The following is an 18,702-nucleotide window of genomic DNA, read 5'->3' as shown; positions in this document are numbered from 1 at the left end:
TGCACACAGAGCAGGTGGCCAAGCTGCCCCTGCACCACCCTGTGAACTCCTGCCTGAGTGCAGTTAATTTGGTCCTGCTATTTAAGCCAGAGAAAGGCATGGGGAGAGAAAGGAGCAGACACAATCATTTGGGCTCAAGGCAGGGAGAGAAGAGAGATGCAGCAAAGCCCCCTCCCCAAGGCCTGTGAAATCATAGAATGGAAGGGACCCCTGAGGGTCATCCAGCCAACCCTCTGCAATGCAGGAATCTTTTACCCAACATGGGGCTCGAACCCACGACCCTGAGATTAGGAGTCTCCTGATTTGCGACTGAGCTGGCCCAGGCCCCCTACAGAAGGGGGGGGGGAGCAGAGCTGCTGGAAGAGGCCAAAGGGGGCCCATCTAGCCCAGCATCCTGTTCCCACAAGGGCCCCGCAGATGCCAGCTTTCCATTGCAGAAGGTCGCCAGTTCAATTCTTGACAGCAGCCCCAGAAAGAAGGGCGAGGGCTTTTTACAGTTTCTGGCCTGCTCCTTCACTGCAAGAGGTAGCCCAGGACAGAACAGCTCTGTTGGTGGGAACCTGGCGCTGACAAGGCCACGGTGGCCGGTTCAGTCCCCACCGGGGACAGCTGCATATTCCTGCCTTGCAGGGAGCTGGACTAGATGGCCCTCAGGGTCCCTTCCAGCTCTACGATTCTGTGATGCCGATGTGTGTGGTGAGCTCAAATGTGCAAGAAGCTTCCTGATGGAGAGGATGTCCTGATTTTTATAGGAGAAATGCTGGAGGGGCTGATGGAATCAAGGGAATAAAATAATTTGGTGTTTAAGAGGCCAAGATGACAATCAGGAGCTGCAGGGCATGCCAACATTGCAGGGACAATCTCTCCCCCCCCCCGGCTTCAATCCTGTGCCCTAATAAGGTCACACTTGTTTTGGACCTGATATGGACCCCCCACCCACTTGCCAGCACCCCCCACTCTTCCATCTCCAGGGGTCCAGGCATGAAATGTAAGCCGGGAGATGATTGCAAGGCCCCCCCCAAGGAGAGCAGCATGCGGAGACCCACGGGTCAAAAATAGTGGGGGGGGGGTTGGGGGCTAGGAGTGGAAGCGCAGAGGTTTGGCCAAAATGCTAGGAAGGGCAAGGCACCCAGAGGCAGGCGAGACAGATGAGGAGGCTGGCAGCCCAGGAATCTGACCCCCACCCCAGGGACAAATTTAGCCCTGTCTGTGTGCCCAGAATAAGGCGCCCTGGCCCACTCCAGCGCACAGTGGTGCTCCAGCCACAAACCTAATCCTCCCCCCTATGTGCACAAAGAAACACCCCCTGGCTTTTAATAAACACTGTAAATGGAGCCTGGCCTAAAATTAACGCCGACCTCCTCCCCTTCTCAGAGATCTGGGTCTTTGCAAACAAAAGATGCACAGCACCCCCCCCCCCCAGATGTCTCTAGAGCGTATGGAAGTGCCCGGACTGCCCCCTAAAGGGCAGTGGTGGGCATTGCGGCTGGCACTGCTGGAGCCAAGACACCTGCATTGCAACGGGGTCCCTCTCAGCACCACGCTTCTATGAAAAGGGCGCAGTGCTCTGTGCATGGGGATCAGGTCTATTGCAAGGAAGTACAAGAGGGGAACTCGGACAATCTGGGGGTTTAGAGGCTCCCCTCTTTCTTCCTTCTCTCTCTTTCCTCTCCCTTACACACACAAACACTCTCCACAGAATCACACCCAAGACAACATGGTCTAGCACCTTTGTAAGCTGCCTTCTCCCCTCCATCAAGAATGCCAAGTCCAGCCCCAAACGAAAATCTCAAAAACCCTTTATTGGCCATCCAACCTCAGCCCCGGCTGCTGCTGCTAAGAAGACGAGCTGTGTCCACAGGACCCTTTTGCTTCCGCCGGGAGAGAACTCGATCCGCAATCCACGTTAGACGGATATGAAAACAGGGGGCCCAGACAGCTGCTGCATGGAGTGGCTGGCCAGGCCAAAGCAGAGATTGGGGGGGGGGTGTCCCCTTCAGGATCTCAGTTGAGACCAGATCTCTGCGCCGCAATGGCTTCCGTCCCGCCTTAAAAACCGTAAGGGTCTTTTGATTTGATAGACGGCCGCTTCCTGAGAGGCGATGATTGCCCTCCTTTGGAGAAGAGGGGCCATTTTGTGCTGCACAAAACCCCACGGGGTGATGTCAACTGGGGTTTGCTCCCTGCCCCCCCAAATACCCAGCATTGAGAACAGCCTCAAATGAACGGTTGTGCAAACTGCATCAAACCTGCACTGCTAAATTGATACACAGAGCTAAGATTTGGGGCTTAAGATCGATTCCGAAGGGTGTCAAAGCAAGAATAGGAATAATTTTAGACCCATGGAAATCAGAGAGATGGAGGGAAGGAAAGAGGAGCCCCCCTCCCCCGCTGCAATAATGCATGCAGCCTTCCACCATAGACTGTGCACTGCGGCTGGAGCTCTCAGGAGGCAGCAAACCCAGGGGGTGCCTCTGCGAGTGAATGTCCCCCGCAGGAAAATCAAGGAGAAGGGGCTGCAGCAGAAGACACAGGGCAGGGCAGCACCTTCCCGTCTTGCCTTCAGCAACTCTGCTTTACACTTCTACAAGAGCCCTGGATCTGACTGATCTAGGCCAGGGATCCACTTGCAAGCGGCAGCGAACGCCAGCCTCCACCCAAGGGCAGGAAAGAATCAGAGCTCCAAACCAATCGTTAAAAGCACAATCCTTTTCCTTGCAAACTGTATTTTCCCGGGGGGGGGGGGCAAAGGAGTCAGATGGGTTTAGAGAAATTTTGTTTGTTGGGGCTCTGGGGGTGGGCCAAGGAGGGAATCAGGAAGCCAGAGGTGGACCCCTCCCCACTCCCAAGGCTATTTCTACAAGCAAGCCGCCAGGCAGGACTTGCAAGTGCCCCCCAGCCGGGAAGCGGGCAGGGGGGGGGTCTCAGCAGGACGAGGGGGGGCTGGTGGGGTTGGCGGCAAGACCCTTGCTGGCCAGGAAGGCATCCTGCCTGGGATTCCGGCCAAGGAAGCGGAGCAGCATGTCGGAGGCATCGAGGGAGCCGCCGGGACGCAGGATGCAGTTCCGGTAGTCCATGCCCACCTAGAAAGGAGCCAGAGAGAAGCCGGGTCAAAATCAGAGACTCAAGAGTTGGAAGGGGCCCCCAGGGGTTATCTAGCCCACCCCCGGCAATGCAGGAATCTCAGCTAAAGCATCCAAGACAGGCGGCCCCCCAGCCTCTGCTGAAAGACCTCCAGGGAAGGAGAGTCCAGAAGCTCCTGAGAAGCCACGCAATAAACTGCCACTTCCGGGACAGGCAATGGGAAAAGCAGCTGGTGCCGAGGCTCTGCCCTCTCCGGCATAAAAGGATTTGCACACTGCTTATTTCTCTCTCCCCCCCACCCCACCTTTCTACTCCTCCACTTTTTATGCTTTTATTGTACCTAGGGGGAAAGATATTGTTTTGTATTTTTCTCTATTAACCTTAATAAACTTTATTTATATAAACTTCCCTGTTCAGAGAAGTTTTTAATGTGTGACATCTTAGTGTATTTTTTGTCTTTGTGGAAGCCGCCCAGAGTGGCTGGGGAAACCCAGCCAGATGGGCGGGGTATAAATAATAAATTAATAAACAATAATAATAATAATAATAATAATAATAATAATAATAATAAGGTAAAGGTACCCCTGCCCGTACGGGCCAGTCATGTCCGACTCTGGGGTTGTGCGCCCATCTCACTTAAGAGGCCGGGGGCCAGCGCTGTCCGAAGACACTTCTGGGTCACGTGGCCAGCGTGACGAAGCTGTTCTGGCAAGCCAGCACCAGCGCAGCACACGGAAACACCGTTTACCTTCCTGCTATAAAGTGGTACCTATTTATCTACTTGCACTTAAGGGTGCTTTCGAACTGCTAGGTGGGCAGGAGCTGGGACCGAAGGACGGGAGCTCACCCCGCCACGGGGATTCGAACCGCCGACCTTACGATCAGCAAGCCCTAGGCGCTGAGGTTTTACCCACAGCGCCACCCGCGTCCAATAATAATAATAATGTTATTATATATAAAAATGCATAAGGCTGTCTCATAAAACTTCATAAAGTTAAATATGGTGGTCAATTCACCACTGTTAACTGTAATAGTCCTGGTGGAGTAGAAGGGTTTTCACTTTGATCCTCAGTGGCAGGGAGTTCCACGGGACCCGGTGCTTGGCAGAGGCCATTCCAGGCTCTTCGCTGGCAGGTGAGCGACACAGGCAGCTCTGGTTGGCTATGCACAAGCAGCAGAGGCTTGAAGGACGAGAGGTGGTGGGAACAGAGGGCTCCCTGCCTACCTTGTGGTTCATGACGCCTTCTTTCTTGAAGCGGGTGTAGAACATGTCCATGGAGTAGACCTCGCTCCAGAGGTAGCCGTAGTACTGGGCATCATAGCCCCCTGCTAGGTGGCCAAACGTCGCCGGCATGTTGGTACCTTGCAAGGGGCAATGCAGGGAGAAGGTTAGGAGAGCCTTGGGGGACGCTTCCCTTAGACACAGAATTGTCGGGTTGGAAGGGACCCCCAAGGGCCATCTAGTCCAACCAATGGTCTGCGTGGGGCATTGCATCTCCATGGGAAACAGCCCAAATCCCACCACAGAATCTCCCTGGAAGTGAAAATATAATGGAGAAAAGGAGGTCTCGGTGGAGAGGTCATTGAGGATTAGAACCTACAGGTGCTTCTTCTATGGTTTGGCATTCCTTTGTGACGCATCCTCTGACTACGTGGATGGTCTTCCTTCACTGGGACTTGGCTGTTTTCACCCTCCTGCAACCAAACTTGCCCTACGTGCCCATTTTGCGGTTTAGCTCTCCATCTTTTGGTTTCCATGCGTCATTCTCACGGACCCACACCATAAAAGGATATAATAATAGAACTTTGACCAAAAGGAAACATTGGAATGGCAAAAGAAAAAAAGTCAAGGAAGACTAAAACAAGTAAAAACAAAAGATTGCCACCCAAGACCAAAGAGGAGGAGAGCATCAGGCCCCATTGGGATTAAGAGGGCAGGTGAAACCTTTCAAAGCGGCACGGAATCCGACCAGATTTCTAAACTGCACTGATCTTGACCAGATTTAGCTGTTCCCCGCAGCCTCCTCTGCCTGCTACCTGGGGTTGCAGGGACGCCCAGGATCTTGTCACACTGCCGGGCGTACTCCTCCGCAGGGTCGGCGTCCATCTGTGTGTGCAAAGCCTGGTCGACCTTGGCCAGGACGATCTGCCGCAGGTTGAAGAGTCCTGGAGAGAGAGGAGGAGGAGGAGGAGGAAGAAAAGGAGAAAGAGGGGCAGGGGGCTGTGGGGTCCCCATCCCCTGCCCCAATTGGCCAGGGAGCCTTTTGGCCCATCCAGTTCTTGGGGGGGGGGTGTCAACAACTGAATTAAACCAGAGGAAGGTTCAAAAAGCTAAGAACAAAAGCTAGAGGACTCGCTTTGGGTTAGGAATTTCCTGGTTCCAGGAAACTGTGTGTCGCCTTCTTTATGAAGAGGAGTCTAGGATGCGGAAGCTGATTAACTATTAAATAAATAAATGAAACAAAATAAACTAATCAGTCTTGCATGTATTGCCTAAACACCGGCTTCTGGGTTAAAGGGGATATTTCCTTGCTTATCTGTATGGTGCTGCTATTATGCATCAAAAGGATTTAATTTGAATTAGAACACACATACAGATGTTTTAAATGGAGAAAGAAAGCTACTGGATAGTTCAGCATCCAAGATTCTTTCCCAGCAAGTTATTTTTTATTGATAAGCTTTTGATCTGGGAGAGCTCAGTCAGTAGAACCTGAGGCTCTTCATCTCAGGGTTGTGGGTTTGAATCTTGCGTTGGGCGAAATATTCCTGCCTTGCAGGGGTGTTGGATGGATGACCCCCTGGGCCCCCCCTCCAATGCTACGACTCCAGGCATGCTTTGGCAGGTGTTGTTGCTCCTTCCCGCCCTTCCCGTGCAGCCACCTGGGGACGCTGCCTACCTGTGTTGGCCTGTCGGGACTTGATGAGCTTCTCCAGCAGCTGGTCTGGGATGGGCACGCCATTCTTGTAGTGCGTGGACATCCGCCGCAGGGGCTCCTTCTCCCACACCCAGTTCTCCAGCATCTGCGATGGAGCCTCTACGAAGTCCCTCTCCACGTGGGTCCCACTGAACATGGCAAAGTCCGCCTGTCCGGGGGCAGAGAGGAAGGGGCTGAGCAAAGGGCTGCAGGACTGTCCTCAAAGTTACCCAGTAAGCTTCCTGACTAAGTAGGAAGGATTTGAACCCTGGTCTCACTCAGGCCTCATTTAATCGACACCACAACACTGTGAGGCAGGTTGGGGCCGAGAGAGGGGCTCTGACTAACTCCAAGGTTAGTCATTAAGCTTCATGGCCAAGGTGGGGGTATTTGAACCCTGGTCTCTCCCAAGTCTTTGTCCTGTTTTCATCCCTAAAACCATGTGAGGCAGGCTAGGCTGAGAGGTCACACAGTGGGCTTCAAGGCTGAGTGCGGGAGATTTGAGCTCTGGTCACTTCCAGGACCTAGTCCGACACTCTAACCACTATGTGACGCTGCCGTGGGGGGGGCACCTGCCATGGATACTTGTGTACCTGCATGGGGTTGGACTAGATGACCTTGTGGTGTCCCTTCCAACTCTGCCATTCAATACTTGGCAATCATTTTTAATGATTCCTACACACTGTTTCACACGTTTTACCCAACAGGCAACACTAAATCACACTAATTTAGCCCAAATACCTTTCCAATCCCAGGTTGCTTCACCGCTTTCTAGCACCCCTCATTTTCAAAGGTTGGAAAAATCAGCAACTTGACCTCGGACCCATTTTCCAGCCCAGAAGACCGAGGCCAAGGGCTCCCGGGTCGGCCTCTCACCTCCGAGCAGAGCTGGTGCATGACGTGCCCAAACTCGTGGAAGTAGGTCTCCACCTCGTCGTGCTGCAGCAACGAAGGCGCGTCCTGCGTGGGCTTCGTGAAGTTGGCCACCATGGCTGCCACCGAGATCTGGCGGCTGCCGTCGGGGAGAAGGCAGCCGGGCTGCAGACCAAAGCAGGCTGCGTGGCCATACTTCCCCTCCCTGCTCCGGGGACAAAGGAGAGCCTGTGGCAGAGCGGCCGGCTGGGCTAGGGGTCCCTTCCCATGCTGTGCTTCTGATACTCTCTGAGCCTCCAGGGCCAAGGACAGTCTATCTGGACTCCAGCCAGGACAGGAAGCAGAGCTGGACTTTGGCCCGAGGCAGCATCCAGGCTCTTCCCTGAGAGGCCTCCTGGGATGGCAGAACCTCTCTGCCCTGGGGAACCAGAAGGCGGGGACAGCAGCTGGGGGCAGGGCTGGTGTGCGCAGGACCCCTTGGGGGCTTCTGGACTGATTGCTAGATTTTATTTCTTTTCCAATTCCCATCCTGATGAATCCCTAACCTTTTACAACCATTAACTGGTGAACGTGTAAAATAACATCCTAAATGCAGCACAAGTCTTAGAAAATAAGTAACAAATCATCAGTGAAGCAATTACAAATCATTGATGAAACAATTGCTGTTTAGCTATTAACAGAGCAACCAAAATTCTTCCCTTGGAGGGCATCTGGTCGGCTACTCTGGGACCAGGGTGCTCTGGGCCTGATCCAGTGGCGGGAGTCTTCGGATGCCTTGATGGAGCCTCCAGCTCCAGAGGCAGTCGATCTGGAATCCTGGGTATTTGGGGGCGCCTGGCCACTATGAGGACAGGAGGCCAGGCCAGTTGGGCCCCCTTCGGGTCTGGTCCAGCAGCAAAGCTCTTTTCTGGAGCCTCCAGCTCCAGAAACAGCAACTCTGGATTCCTCGGTTCTATGGGGCATTTTGCTGCTGTGAGGTCAGGATGTTGGGCTGCTGGGTTGATCCAGCCCCCGGGTTCTTACTATGGAGCCTCCAGCTGCAGGGGCAGTCTAGCCAGCTTCTTTGGCTCCATGGGCTGCTGGCCCATGAGGACTAGAAGCCCTGGACCTGGGACCTTCTGCACGCTCTTTGACCCTTCGCCCCCTGGGACTCACCTTGGGTAGAGGTCCAGGTAGAACTTCCCGACGGCCTGGCCGGAGTGGGCGTCCTGCACGGCGTAGAGCTGGACGTCGGGGTGCCAGGCGGGGGCCCCCTCCTCCAGGCGGAAGGTGAGCCCCAACAACTCCTGGTAGATACCCAGCAGGCCGGCCGTCACCACCTCCATGGGGAAGAACTCCTTGAGCAGGTTCTGGTCCACCTGGTAAAGCGTCTCCTGAACCCGGTTCATGTAGAAGCGCAGGTCCCAGGCATGGAGGCACCCGTCAAAGGGCAGGCCGCGCTGCTCGCACTCCTGGCGCTTCAGGGACAGCATCAGGGCCCGCTCCTGCTCGCCCAGCACACGCAGCTTGGCCGCCAGCTCATCTGTGCAGGGGAGAAGAGTGTGGGAGGGTTGCAGGGTCCCCCGGGGGTCATCCAGACTAACCCTGTGCTGGGCAGGAAGCTCGGCCGAAGAACCACAGAATGGAAGGTTGGGGGACCCCCAGGGGACATCCAGACCCACCCCCTGCGAGGCAAGAATCTCAGCAAAAGAATTCCTGATGGACAGCTGCTTAAAATCCGCCAAGCAGAGTCCACCACCTTCTGAATCCCTTGGTTCGGGTCCTGCCTTCCGGAGCAGAAAAGCAGGGGAGGGGTCTGTGAACCTCCTCTGGCTTTCAAAAATAACTATTGTTAATAAAGAATTTTAGTCAAAGGTTTTCTAAACACGCAAATAAGAAACACAAACAATGGAGAGACTGCCTTGCACCTATTGGAAGGCCTCTCCTTCCTTGGAGGTTTGTAACAGATTCTTTAGCGGAGAGTCCTGCCTTGCAGGGGGTTGGGATAGATGACCCCCTGGGGTCCCTTCCACCTCTGCAGTCCTAGGAGACCCTTCAACCGTCCTGCTTTCTTTGGGGCTGAAGCCATGTGCTCGCCATCTGCAGAAACGCCATACCCAGGAAAGAGGCCACCGTCTGGCAGTCCTTGGCCATGTTCATCTCCAGGACGAAGTCGGCGTGTGTCTCAAATCCCAGCAGAGCCGCCTTCTTCGCCCGCAGATCCACCAGTTCCTTCAGGATCAGGCAGTTCTCCTGTGGCAACCGGAGAGAGGGGGGGAGGCGGTGAGGCAGCCAGTGGGGGAGACCGCAAAGGAGCCCCTTTTATTCCCCCCCTTTCAGAAAAGGCCTTTATCATCAACTACATGGAGAAACAGACATTCTGAGAAATGTAAGGAAACACGAGGCTGCAGCAAAACCCTCAACAAAGAAAATGGAATCGTGCAGGGAGGTTTTCCTCCCTGTATCGTAAACTCGAACTCGTGGCATGCAAGGAAGCGGAATGCCAGGAGGGTCAGGGCGGGCGAAATGGCACAGGGTCCATCTGCGGAACTCACTGCCACAGGACACCAACTCAGACGGCTTTTAAAGAGCGAGGGGCAAAATTTGGATTGCAACTTTGCTGAAACGAATCCCTGCTGAGTTTTCATGTGACAGCAGAGATATGCAGGGAGAAAGGGAGCCGTTCTCCGAGCAGAAAGCAGAAAAGGCATTCATTTGTTAGGTTTGTGCTGCCTTCTACCTCCTTGCAGCGGGAGTTGAACTGCTTCTCCACCAGCCTCCGCGTCTCTGGAACGTGGCACTTCTTCATCAGGGGGAAATAGTGGGGGTACTTCAGGGTCACCTTCAGGTTCCCCTCCTCAGTCTTCTCCAGGGAACTCAGGAAGTCCTCAGGAAGACCCCCTGCAAGGAAGGACAAGGGCACCCATGGGTGGCGGGCAAAGGGGCCCAAGGGGTGAGCCTCACAGAGACTAGACGCTTTAACTTTACAAGTTTCATGTGAGGATTGCAGGCTTCATGGCGCATGGCGTCCATTATTGGGTTACTGGGATTATTTTATTATTATGCTATGCACTGATGCTTTTATACACTTAATCTGCTTCTGGAAAAGCAAAGAATTTCAAATTGTATCCTCTGAAAAGGTCAGGAATAATAATAATAAATGACAAAATGAAACTGTAACATAATGGCGAGTACTTGGCAATCATTTACCCTTTCTAAGCAAAATAACATTAATCTGTAATTATTTCTATGCATACCTGGGAGGAACGGTTGAGAAAATTATTGGGCTTGGCTGAGAGTTGGAAGGGACCCCCGAGGGTCATCCAGCCCAACCCCCTGCAAGGCAGGAATCTTGCCTAAGGTGGGTTTTGAACCCACAACCCCGAGATTAAGAGTCTCCTGCTCTACCGAATGAGCTATCCCAGATAGGAAGAATCATGGAAGGGTAGAGTTGGAAGGGAACCCCAAGGGTCATCTAGTCTTTGCCCCCAATGGCACCCGAGGGACACCCGTTGCCCCGCCCTTACCCAGCTCTTCCCGGGAGAAGGGCAGGACGGTCGTGTCCTCGTTGAGGTTCTTGTTGAAGTCGATGCAGAGGACGCTCAGCCTTTTTTTTATCTCTTTGATTTTCTGGGCGAAAGGGGGAAATGGGGTTGGAGGCAGCAAAAGGCCCCGAGCCGAGTTGGCTTACCCCCAACAACTCCCCCCCCCCGCCCTCACCCCTGGTTCTCGATCCCACGTATTCCCACGATCCACGCAGGGCAGTTTACTCGCTAAAAGGCCTCTGTGAATTCACGAGAGGAAGAAGGGGTCCCTCGTCTCAGGCTGTGCATCAACCTCCCAGGCCTCTTTCGACCTGGCAGGGGCGTCCCTCCAGCCCTGCTGGGGTGAGAGAATGGGGGGGCTGGAAGGGACCCCAAGGGTCATCCAGTCCAACCCACTGCAAGGCAGGAATCACAGCGTTCAGCCAGCTCTGTTCCCTTCGCTTCCAAGCCTCCCCAAGAGGAGCCACGGATTTGCCTCTTGAGTCCAGCTGTGCCCCTGGGAGGCCAGGTGACCCTCAGGGCCCCCCCTCCCTGGGCAAATGTCTCCCACCTCCTGCGTCTCCTCGGGGAGATGGAGGCCACTCCGCCGGCCCAGCTTGATCAGGCGCTCAAGGTATCGCTTCGCTTCCGGCTTCAGGGAGGTGTTCTCCAGCTTCTCCTGCAAGGAAGCAACAAATCAAATAATTACAATGGTACATTGGTTCTCAAACTCCAAAAACCCGGAAGGAAGTGTTCTGGTTTTCGAACGTTTTTCAGAAGCTGAACATCTGATGCAACTGTCGGCTATTGTTTCTGGGGCTCCTGTGCCAATCAGAAGCCGTGCCTTGGTTTCCCAAATGGATTACGTTTGGATTAAGACATTTCAGAAGTCAAACGGATTTCCCGAATGGATTAAGTTTGGCACTTTTGTTTTTGGTATTTATTTTGCATTTTTGAGGCTTTTTCGGTTCATTTGTTTTGGTGACTGTGCGGAACCCAGTTCAGCTCCTGATCGATTGTGTCTCTGCAGAAATGGATAAAAGCCCCCCATCCAAACAATGACTGTCATCAGTGCAGGTAAGAAAAAAATTAATTTTCATTTTTATCATCTACAATACTGTCTTGCTTATTTTATAGTACAGTACATTGATTATAAGGGACGCAGGTGGCGCTGTGGGTTAAAGCCTCAGCGCCTAGGACTTGCCGATCGAAAGGTCGGCGGTTCGAATCCCTGCGGCGGGGTGCGCTCCCGCTGCTCGGTCCCAGCGCCTGCCAACCTAGCAGTTCGAAAGCACCTCCGGGTGCAAGTAGATAAATAGGGACCGCTTACCAGCGGGAAGGTAAACGACGTTTCCGTGTGCGGCTCTGGCTCGCCAGAGCAGCGATGTCACGCTGGCCACGTGACCCGGAAGTGTCTTCGGACAGCGCTGGCCCCTGGCCTCTTAAGTGAGATGGGCGCACAACCCCAGAGTCTGTCAAGACTGGCCCGTACGGGCAGGGGTACCTTTACCTTTACTTTACATTGATTATTGCTTTCATTTTATGGATCAATGGTCTCGTTAGATAGTAAAATTCATGTTAAATTGCTGTTCTAGGGGTTGTTTTTAAGGGATTAATTTGTTTTGCATTAATTTTTATGGGAAAGCATGCCTTGGTTTTGGAACGGACTTCTGGAAGGGATTAAGTTTGAGAACCAAGGTACCACTGTATTACTAATAATAATAATTGTTGTTGTTGTTATTATTTCATCTGTAAACCACTTAAAGCAGTTCAGAAAATACACCAGGAGTTACAACAATGGTAATGACAACTATTATTATTAATTATTATTATTATTTCATCTCCATAAGGTTGAGAAAAGATGGTCAGGAGCTCGGAGCCTACCCAGCCAAAGGGCGAAGATGGATCTTCAAAGGAGAGCTGCTTTGCAAACTGGATTTTCCAGGTTCACAGCCCACGCTCTGCACTGCTGCCACACACCAGCTCTGCCCCAAAGGCTGAGAGCAACACCTACACCCAGTTCACTTCATGCACCTGCAGATTTTAAAGCTCATGGTAGGGCAAAACTTAATTTCTGTAAACTGAGCTGCAGCCTGAAGCCTACCAATAAAGCAAGACTCTAGTCCTCATGCTTCCATATGAAAAGCTGAATTAAACTTAATTTTTGCAAATTTCTTCAGGGAGGGGTCTTTAAAAAACAGGGTTTTGGGTGTGAGCAAATCTGCTTGTATTTTTGTGGTTGACCAAGAAACACCAAAACTGCTTCTGGAAAACCAAAGAACATCCATTTTACCATCTGAAAAGATCATGGAACACAAAACAACAAACAAACATAATAACTGCAAATATACAGCAATCATTTTTAGAGAAATTTTACTTCCTAAGCAAAACCAAGTATCCTCTTTGCCTTCTAAAAATGTCAGGTAAAACCAAGTAATTCTAATAATAAATAATTTTAATAATCTACCATATAACTCCCAGACTCAGCTGTCATTTTTAACGATTTCTATGTATTGGACAACATTTAGCTAGGCAACTCTAGGTTAGATGCAGAAGCACCAAAACATCTTTCGGGAAACCAAAGAATTTCCATTTTACCTTCTGAAAAGGGAAAATAAAAATATATTTCAATTTCCCAATTCATGTTACAATTTTTTAGCACCCCTCATTTTTGGAAAGCTGAAAAACTCAAGACGCCTGACTTGTGCAACTTCGATATTTTAGGCTAATGGCCAAATATAAATCAGTTTAATAAAAATTGATTGAGTGGTGGACTCTCCTTCCTTGGAGGTTTCTAAGCAGAGCTTGGGTGGCTTGTCAGGGATGCTTTGGCTGAGATTCCTGCATTCCAGGGGGGTGGACTGGATGACCCCTGGGGGTCCCTTCTAGGATTCTTGGATACAGATGCCTGAATACCAAAACAGGCATCTGTGAGGCCGACAGGATAAAAAGGAGTTGGTTAAATTAATACAGTTTAGTTTTACTTAGAAAGTTAGATGTGCGTAAAGTTGCATGGAAATAATTGCCTAGGACTTGCAGTTATATTAGAGATCAATAACTGCAAGTGCTAGGCAATTAATTATTTCCCCCAATAAGTGTTGGAAATGTGAAGAAAAATAGGGTACGTTCTTTCATATGTGGTTGAATTGTAAACTAATTTAAAAATATTGGGAAATGATTTATAATGAATTGAAGAAAATGTTTACGCTAACTTTTGTGAAAAACCCAGAAGCCTTTTTGTTAGGCATTTCAGGTCAAGATTTGCTGAAAGAGAAGAAAAAACTTTTCATGTGTGCTACAACTACGGCTAGGATGTTGCTAGCACAAAGATCAGGCTTCCTCAACCTCGGCCCTCCATATGTTTTTAAGACTGCAATTCCCATCACCCCTGACCACTGGTCCTGCTAGCTAGGGATCATGGGAGTGGTAGGCCAAAAACATCTGGAGGGCCGAGATTGAGGAAGGCTGACAAAGAAGGAAAAGTGCTGAAATACCAGCTAAAGAAGAATGGAAACTGATGGAATACGCTGAAATGGCAAAACTAATGGAAAGACAAAGACAATAGAGATTTTAAGAAAGATTGGGAACCATTTATATAAACTTTACAGAATCAATGTAAAGAAATGGACTCACTTGCAAGGTTTGATTAATCATTTGCAATCAACATAAGAAATGTGAAATAGAAATAGGATGTTAAAATGATAAGAGAATAATAATTACTTTAAATTTTTTTAAGAATAACCAATAAGCAGGGAGATATAATATGCCCAAAAAACAGAAAAGGAAGTTGAGGGAAGTCACGGGGGGGGGGGGGTTTGAGGATTTGTAATGTATTTTGTTTTTGAAATAATGATTCTGATGATGAAAAAACTGTAACATTCAATAAGAAATAAAAAAATAAAAAAAAACCTGGAGAGGCCAGCCAGAGGGAGATGTCAGTCGCCAAACTGGTGCCCAGAGAACTCTGCATGGTTGCAATTGGGCAAGCGCCTGGCACCTGGGGGAGTTCTAGCACCAGTCCCACCCCCTCCCCGCCCCACTTTGGGGCGCCGCCTGCATCCTGACCTGCAGCCAGATGATGCGCTGGTAAACGTCCCGCCGCATGCTCATCTCCACGTCAAACTCAGCGAGCTTCTTGTCGGCCTCAGTGCTGGCCACACGAACCTCCTTGCAGGGAGACACGTGTTGCGGGAAGTCTAGCATGTTCCGCTGAACTGGGAGGGGAAGAGGGAAAGGTGGCTGTCAGGCAAACCTCTCGGCCCCCTACCCACCCATGCAGAGAGCACCCTGTGCCCCAGAGCTACTCTCACTTTGACTAATGGGGCTTTTAGTATCACGGCTCCAGCCCCCTGGAACCTAGTGCATTTCATTTCATTCTTGTCTCCCGTCCTCCATCCATAGAGCAAAAGGAGGATACCTCAGTCAGTACAGCAAGAGACTTTTCAGCTCAGGGTCATGGGTTCGAGCCCCAGCTTGGGCAAAAGGTTTCCTCCATTGCAGGGGGTTGGACTGGATGACCCCTAGGGTCCCTTCCAACAGTATTCCCCTGTGATTCTACCTCCAGGAGGCTTGCACCATAAAAATACAAGATAGAAACACAATACACATACTAAAAACTAGAGCAAAAACACACAAATCAATACATAATTATATATCCTAACTGCCCTGAGATCTACAGATGAATAGTATACAAATTTAACTATTATTATTATTATTAAGAATCTTCCTTCCCCCCACCCCTTCCCAAAAACACCTTTGAAAGGTTATTGTATCCTTAGCATCGGTTTGGCTCCTTAAGAATTGCATTGGATAAGGCAGATCCACACAAAGAATTCCAGTAACCGCAGCTTCTCCCAGTGCCGAAGTTCCTAGCAAACTATAGCTTCCAGGATTCCTATTGTGTGGAAATGATGTGCCTTCAGCACCCCTCTGGACTTACCCGTGTACTCCACCTCCACGGCGGCCAGGGCGCCCAGCGTGTTCTCGTAGGAGATGTCACCCTGCGCCAGGGCACCCACCGTGTCGTACACCCGCTTGGTCTTCTCCATCAGCTTGGCCGTAGCGTCCTGGATCTGTGCGGCCGTCAGGTCCCAGCGGAGGTGGCTGGCCGGGCAAGGGGGGGCTGCAGCCTCCATGGCGCTGTCTGGGTAGGGAAGGGGCAGAGAGGGGGCTTTTTGTATGCCACAACTGCAGCAAGAATTTCGTTAGCCAAAAACTGGAAGCTACAAGAAATGCCAACAGTGGAGGAATGGCAGATGAAATTGGTGGACTTTTTGGAGCTGGCTGACCTAACTGGAAGAATCCGCGATCAGAAGGAGGAGGAGCATCAAGAAGAATGGAAGAAATTTAAGGACTATTTGGCTAGATATTCTAACATAATTTAAGTAGAACTACTTGTAAGTACCAAATTGGCCTAGGAGTAAAATAGATTGATTGTATAACGTTATGGATTGAGAACATTATGAAAAGAAAGAAAGATGTTAATGGAATAAGTTAATTCTATTTGTAAGTGGATATTGGAAAACTGCTAAAATGAGTATTATGGAAACACAGTTGGGGGGATCTGAGGAAGTCACTTAATAATGTTATTTAAATTGGGATTTTAACAGTTAAGATATAAGTATGTTTGTTTATTGTATTGTTTTTCTTTTGTGTTTATTATAAATTTGGAAAACCAATAAAAATATTTGGAAAAAAGGGGGTAGAGAGGGGGCATCAAGCAAGCAGGAATGGGAAAATAAAGGGCTTCTCGCCACTGCCAAGGCTAGTAGGATCCTGAATATCAGTGGCTGGGAATCTGCTGAACTCTCCGCCCCAGGAGGCAGCCACCAGCCTAGACAGCTTAGAAACAGGGTCAGACAAATTCATGGAGAGGACAATGCCAGGATAGCTCTGCCGTGCCTCCACAGTTGGAGGCAGCAATGCTTCCGGGGATCTGCGGAGCTCCCTGCCAAAGGAAGCAGCAGCAGCAGCCAGCAAACTAGACTGCTTTAAAAGAGGACTGGACGAATTCATGCTCTGCCAATGGCTCTTAGCCCCAATATCTCTGCTCTGGCCTCCCCAGTTGCTTCTGAATCCCAGTTGCTGGAAACCACACAAGGAAGGGGGAAGTCGCTCTTGTGTTCAAATCCTGCTGGCTGAGTTCCCCTTTGGGGGCATCTGCTTGGCCCTGTGAGAAAAGGAACCTGGGCTGCACGGTTCTGACATTCTTAGGCGGTCGGCACATTGCTCATGCTCGGCATCTGGTGCCCAGCAGAAGCCCAGAGCTCCCTCCCCACTCCCAGCCCCTGCCGAGCCCGGGCTGCTCCCCTCCCTCTGCTCCTCCGCCAACTGCCCAGGGCGGCAGGGATGGTGCCAGCCAACCCCACCCAACCCAGGACGGGGTGCCAACGAGCCACCTGACGGGAAAGGGAAGGCCCTGCGCACCTCAAGCAGAGCAGACAGATATCCAATCGGTGAAGTTTTTTGGCACGAATTGTGGAAAGACAGAGAGCGAGGTGGAAGGAAGGAAGCTTGTTGGCAGGTAAGGCTGAAATTCACCCGGGCAAGTCCAAACGAGAAGATGGAGGGGGGACCCCAGCCTTCCTGGCTCTGACCCCCCCCCGTCCCAGACCCCCCCCTTGCCGGCCTCAGGGCAGCTGCCGCCCCGGCGCGCCTGCTTTGCACCGCCAAAATCACCTGTCGGAGGAGCCATCCGCTTTGGTCGGCTGCGAGTCCTGCTGCTCCGGCTCAGCACATGGAGGTTTCCAGAGCAAAGGCAGGCGGGGGGGGGGGGAGAGGAGAGCCAGGGGGATTATGGGATGGGGCGGGGGCAAGGAAGCGGCCCCGCCCACTTCGAACTCAGAGGGCGGGGGTTGTCGCCTGCTTTGCATGCGCAGATTTCCCCCATTGCAAACCCCACAAGGAGAAAATCTCGTGTAGAGTTGGAAGGGACCCTGAGGGTCATCCAGTCCAACCCGCTGCAATGCAGGAATATGCGCGCGTCCTTCCTTGAGAAGCATGAGGACAAGCAAGGAAGGTGGCAGGCTGAAGGGTCCCTGCTTCTCTCCCTGGCCGCACCTTCAGGGGCCCGCAAGCCTCTTTCCTTCAATAGAGAGCCGGAAGTCGTCTTGTAGAGACTCGATTCCCGCATCCCCTTTGGGCCAGGAGCAGCTTCTCCGCCTTTGCGCAGGCTCCACCTCCCGCTCCCACAATCCACCGCTCTCCCATAGCAGCGACTCGCCTGCTTTCCGCCCTCAGTTGCTGGAAAGGGAGCATAGACCTACGAAACGGAAAGAGAGAACGTTTCGTTGTTGGATAAGAAGGTCAAACGTGCCGAGTGATTTTTTTTTGGGGGGGGGGCGCAATTTAAGGAAGGCGTCCTTTGCTGCTGCTCACTGAACCGGGAGCGTTTCGTAATTGGAAGGTTGGCTGGAAATCCGCTCCATCTCCAAGCCTTTCATAGTAACATGGACCACTTATAAACGCCATCTCCAACTCCTGGAAAGATTCCATCAACAGTTCTCTCCTTAGAGTCATAGAAAAGATTCAGAAATTTGGGGAAGTGGCAGGATTTAAATTAAATAGGAATAAAACTATATTATTAGTTAAAAATCTGAAGGAAGAAGAGAAAAAAGAGTTGGAGCAAAGTATCGAGATAAAAGTTCATAAAAAGGTCAAATATTTAGGGATATGGTTGACATCAAGAAACAAAAATATCTACAAAGACAATTATGAAAAAGTGTGGCTCGAGATAAAAAGAAATTTAGAAATATGGAGCAGAATGAACCTTTCCCTGCTAGGAAAAATAGCAGCGGTAAAAATGAATGTTTTGCCAAAAATGCTATTTCATTTCCAGTCACTCCCAGTAATGGTGAAAGATGATTGCCTTAAAAAATGGCAGAAGGAAATTTCAAAGTTTATCGGGGGGGGCAGCAAAAGGCCAAGGATAAAGCATAAGTTACTTACAGATATAAAAGAAAAGAGGCAGTTTTGCCCTCCCAAACCTTAAATTGTATTATGAGGCTGCATGTTTGGTATGGATTAGGGACTGGATAAAACTGGAAAATCAAGGAGCATTGGATTTGGAAGGTCATGACAATAGATTCTGATGGCATGCATATATATGGTATGGGAAAGGAAAAGTACATAAAGGATTTTATAATCAAATAATTAGGAAATCATTAATGAGGGTTTGGGAGAGATAAAAAGATAGAACAGAAGACACCCTGGTGGCTTTCACCACTTTAAGCTTGGCTGCTCAAGCCACTTGGTAAAAAAGGAAAGTGGCTTACATACAGTGACTTACTAAAGGACCAAGAAGGAAAATGGAAGCTAAAAGAGTATGA

At 50.7% G+C, this 18,702-nt stretch overlaps 1 protein-coding gene across 2 annotated transcripts; it reads right to left on the bottom strand.

Moving 5' to 3' along the window:
- Window positions 1-2,736: 2,736 nt before the first annotated feature.
- THOP1 (thimet oligopeptidase 1) lies at window positions 2,737-17,522 on the bottom strand. Of its 2 annotated transcripts, none has more exons than XM_081895537.1 (13): window positions 17,435-17,522; window positions 15,315-15,518; window positions 14,441-14,589; window positions 10,947-11,054; window positions 10,379-10,481; window positions 9,592-9,752; window positions 8,969-9,104; window positions 8,028-8,394; window positions 6,876-7,077; window positions 5,982-6,168; window positions 5,122-5,250; window positions 4,310-4,446; window positions 2,737-3,083 (listed from the first exon to the last, which is right to left on the bottom strand). In XM_081895537.1, the coding sequence occupies exons 1-13, from the start codon at window positions 17,505-17,507 to the stop codon at window positions 2,925-2,927; spliced, it is 2,115 nt and encodes a 704-aa protein (XP_081751663.1). In that variant the 5' UTR covers window positions 17,508-17,522; the 3' UTR covers window positions 2,737-2,924. The 2 variants fall into 2 exon arrangements, with proteins under 2 accessions (XP_081751663.1, XP_081751664.1); XM_081895538.1 differs by lacking the exon at window positions 17,435-17,522 and adding an exon at window positions 17,054-17,193.
- Window positions 17,523-18,702: the final 1,180 nt, after the last annotated feature.

The sequence above is a fragment of the Podarcis melisellensis genome (genome assembly GCF_964234715.1).
Source record: "Podarcis melisellensis genome assembly, chromosome: 18".
Lineage (NCBI taxonomy): Eukaryota > Metazoa > Chordata > Lepidosauria > Squamata > Lacertidae > Podarcis > Podarcis melisellensis.
This window is presented reverse-complemented; position numbering and strand designations above follow the sequence as displayed.

Excerpts from the sequence above, each read along its gene's own strand:
- THOP1 (XM_081895537.1), bottom strand. The coding sequence starts at position 17,507 with ATGCGGGAATCGAGTCTCTACAAGACGACTTCCGGCTCTCTATTGAAG. Across the intron at positions 10,482-10,946 it reads TCCCCGAGGAGACGCAGGAG|AAAATCAAAGAGATAAAAAA; the intron begins GTGGGAGACATT and ends CCTTTCGCCCAG. Across the intron at positions 4,447-5,121 it reads GGGCGTCCCTGCAACCCCAG|GTACCAACATGCCGGCGACG; the intron begins GTAGCAGGCAGA and ends GCCCCTTGCAAG.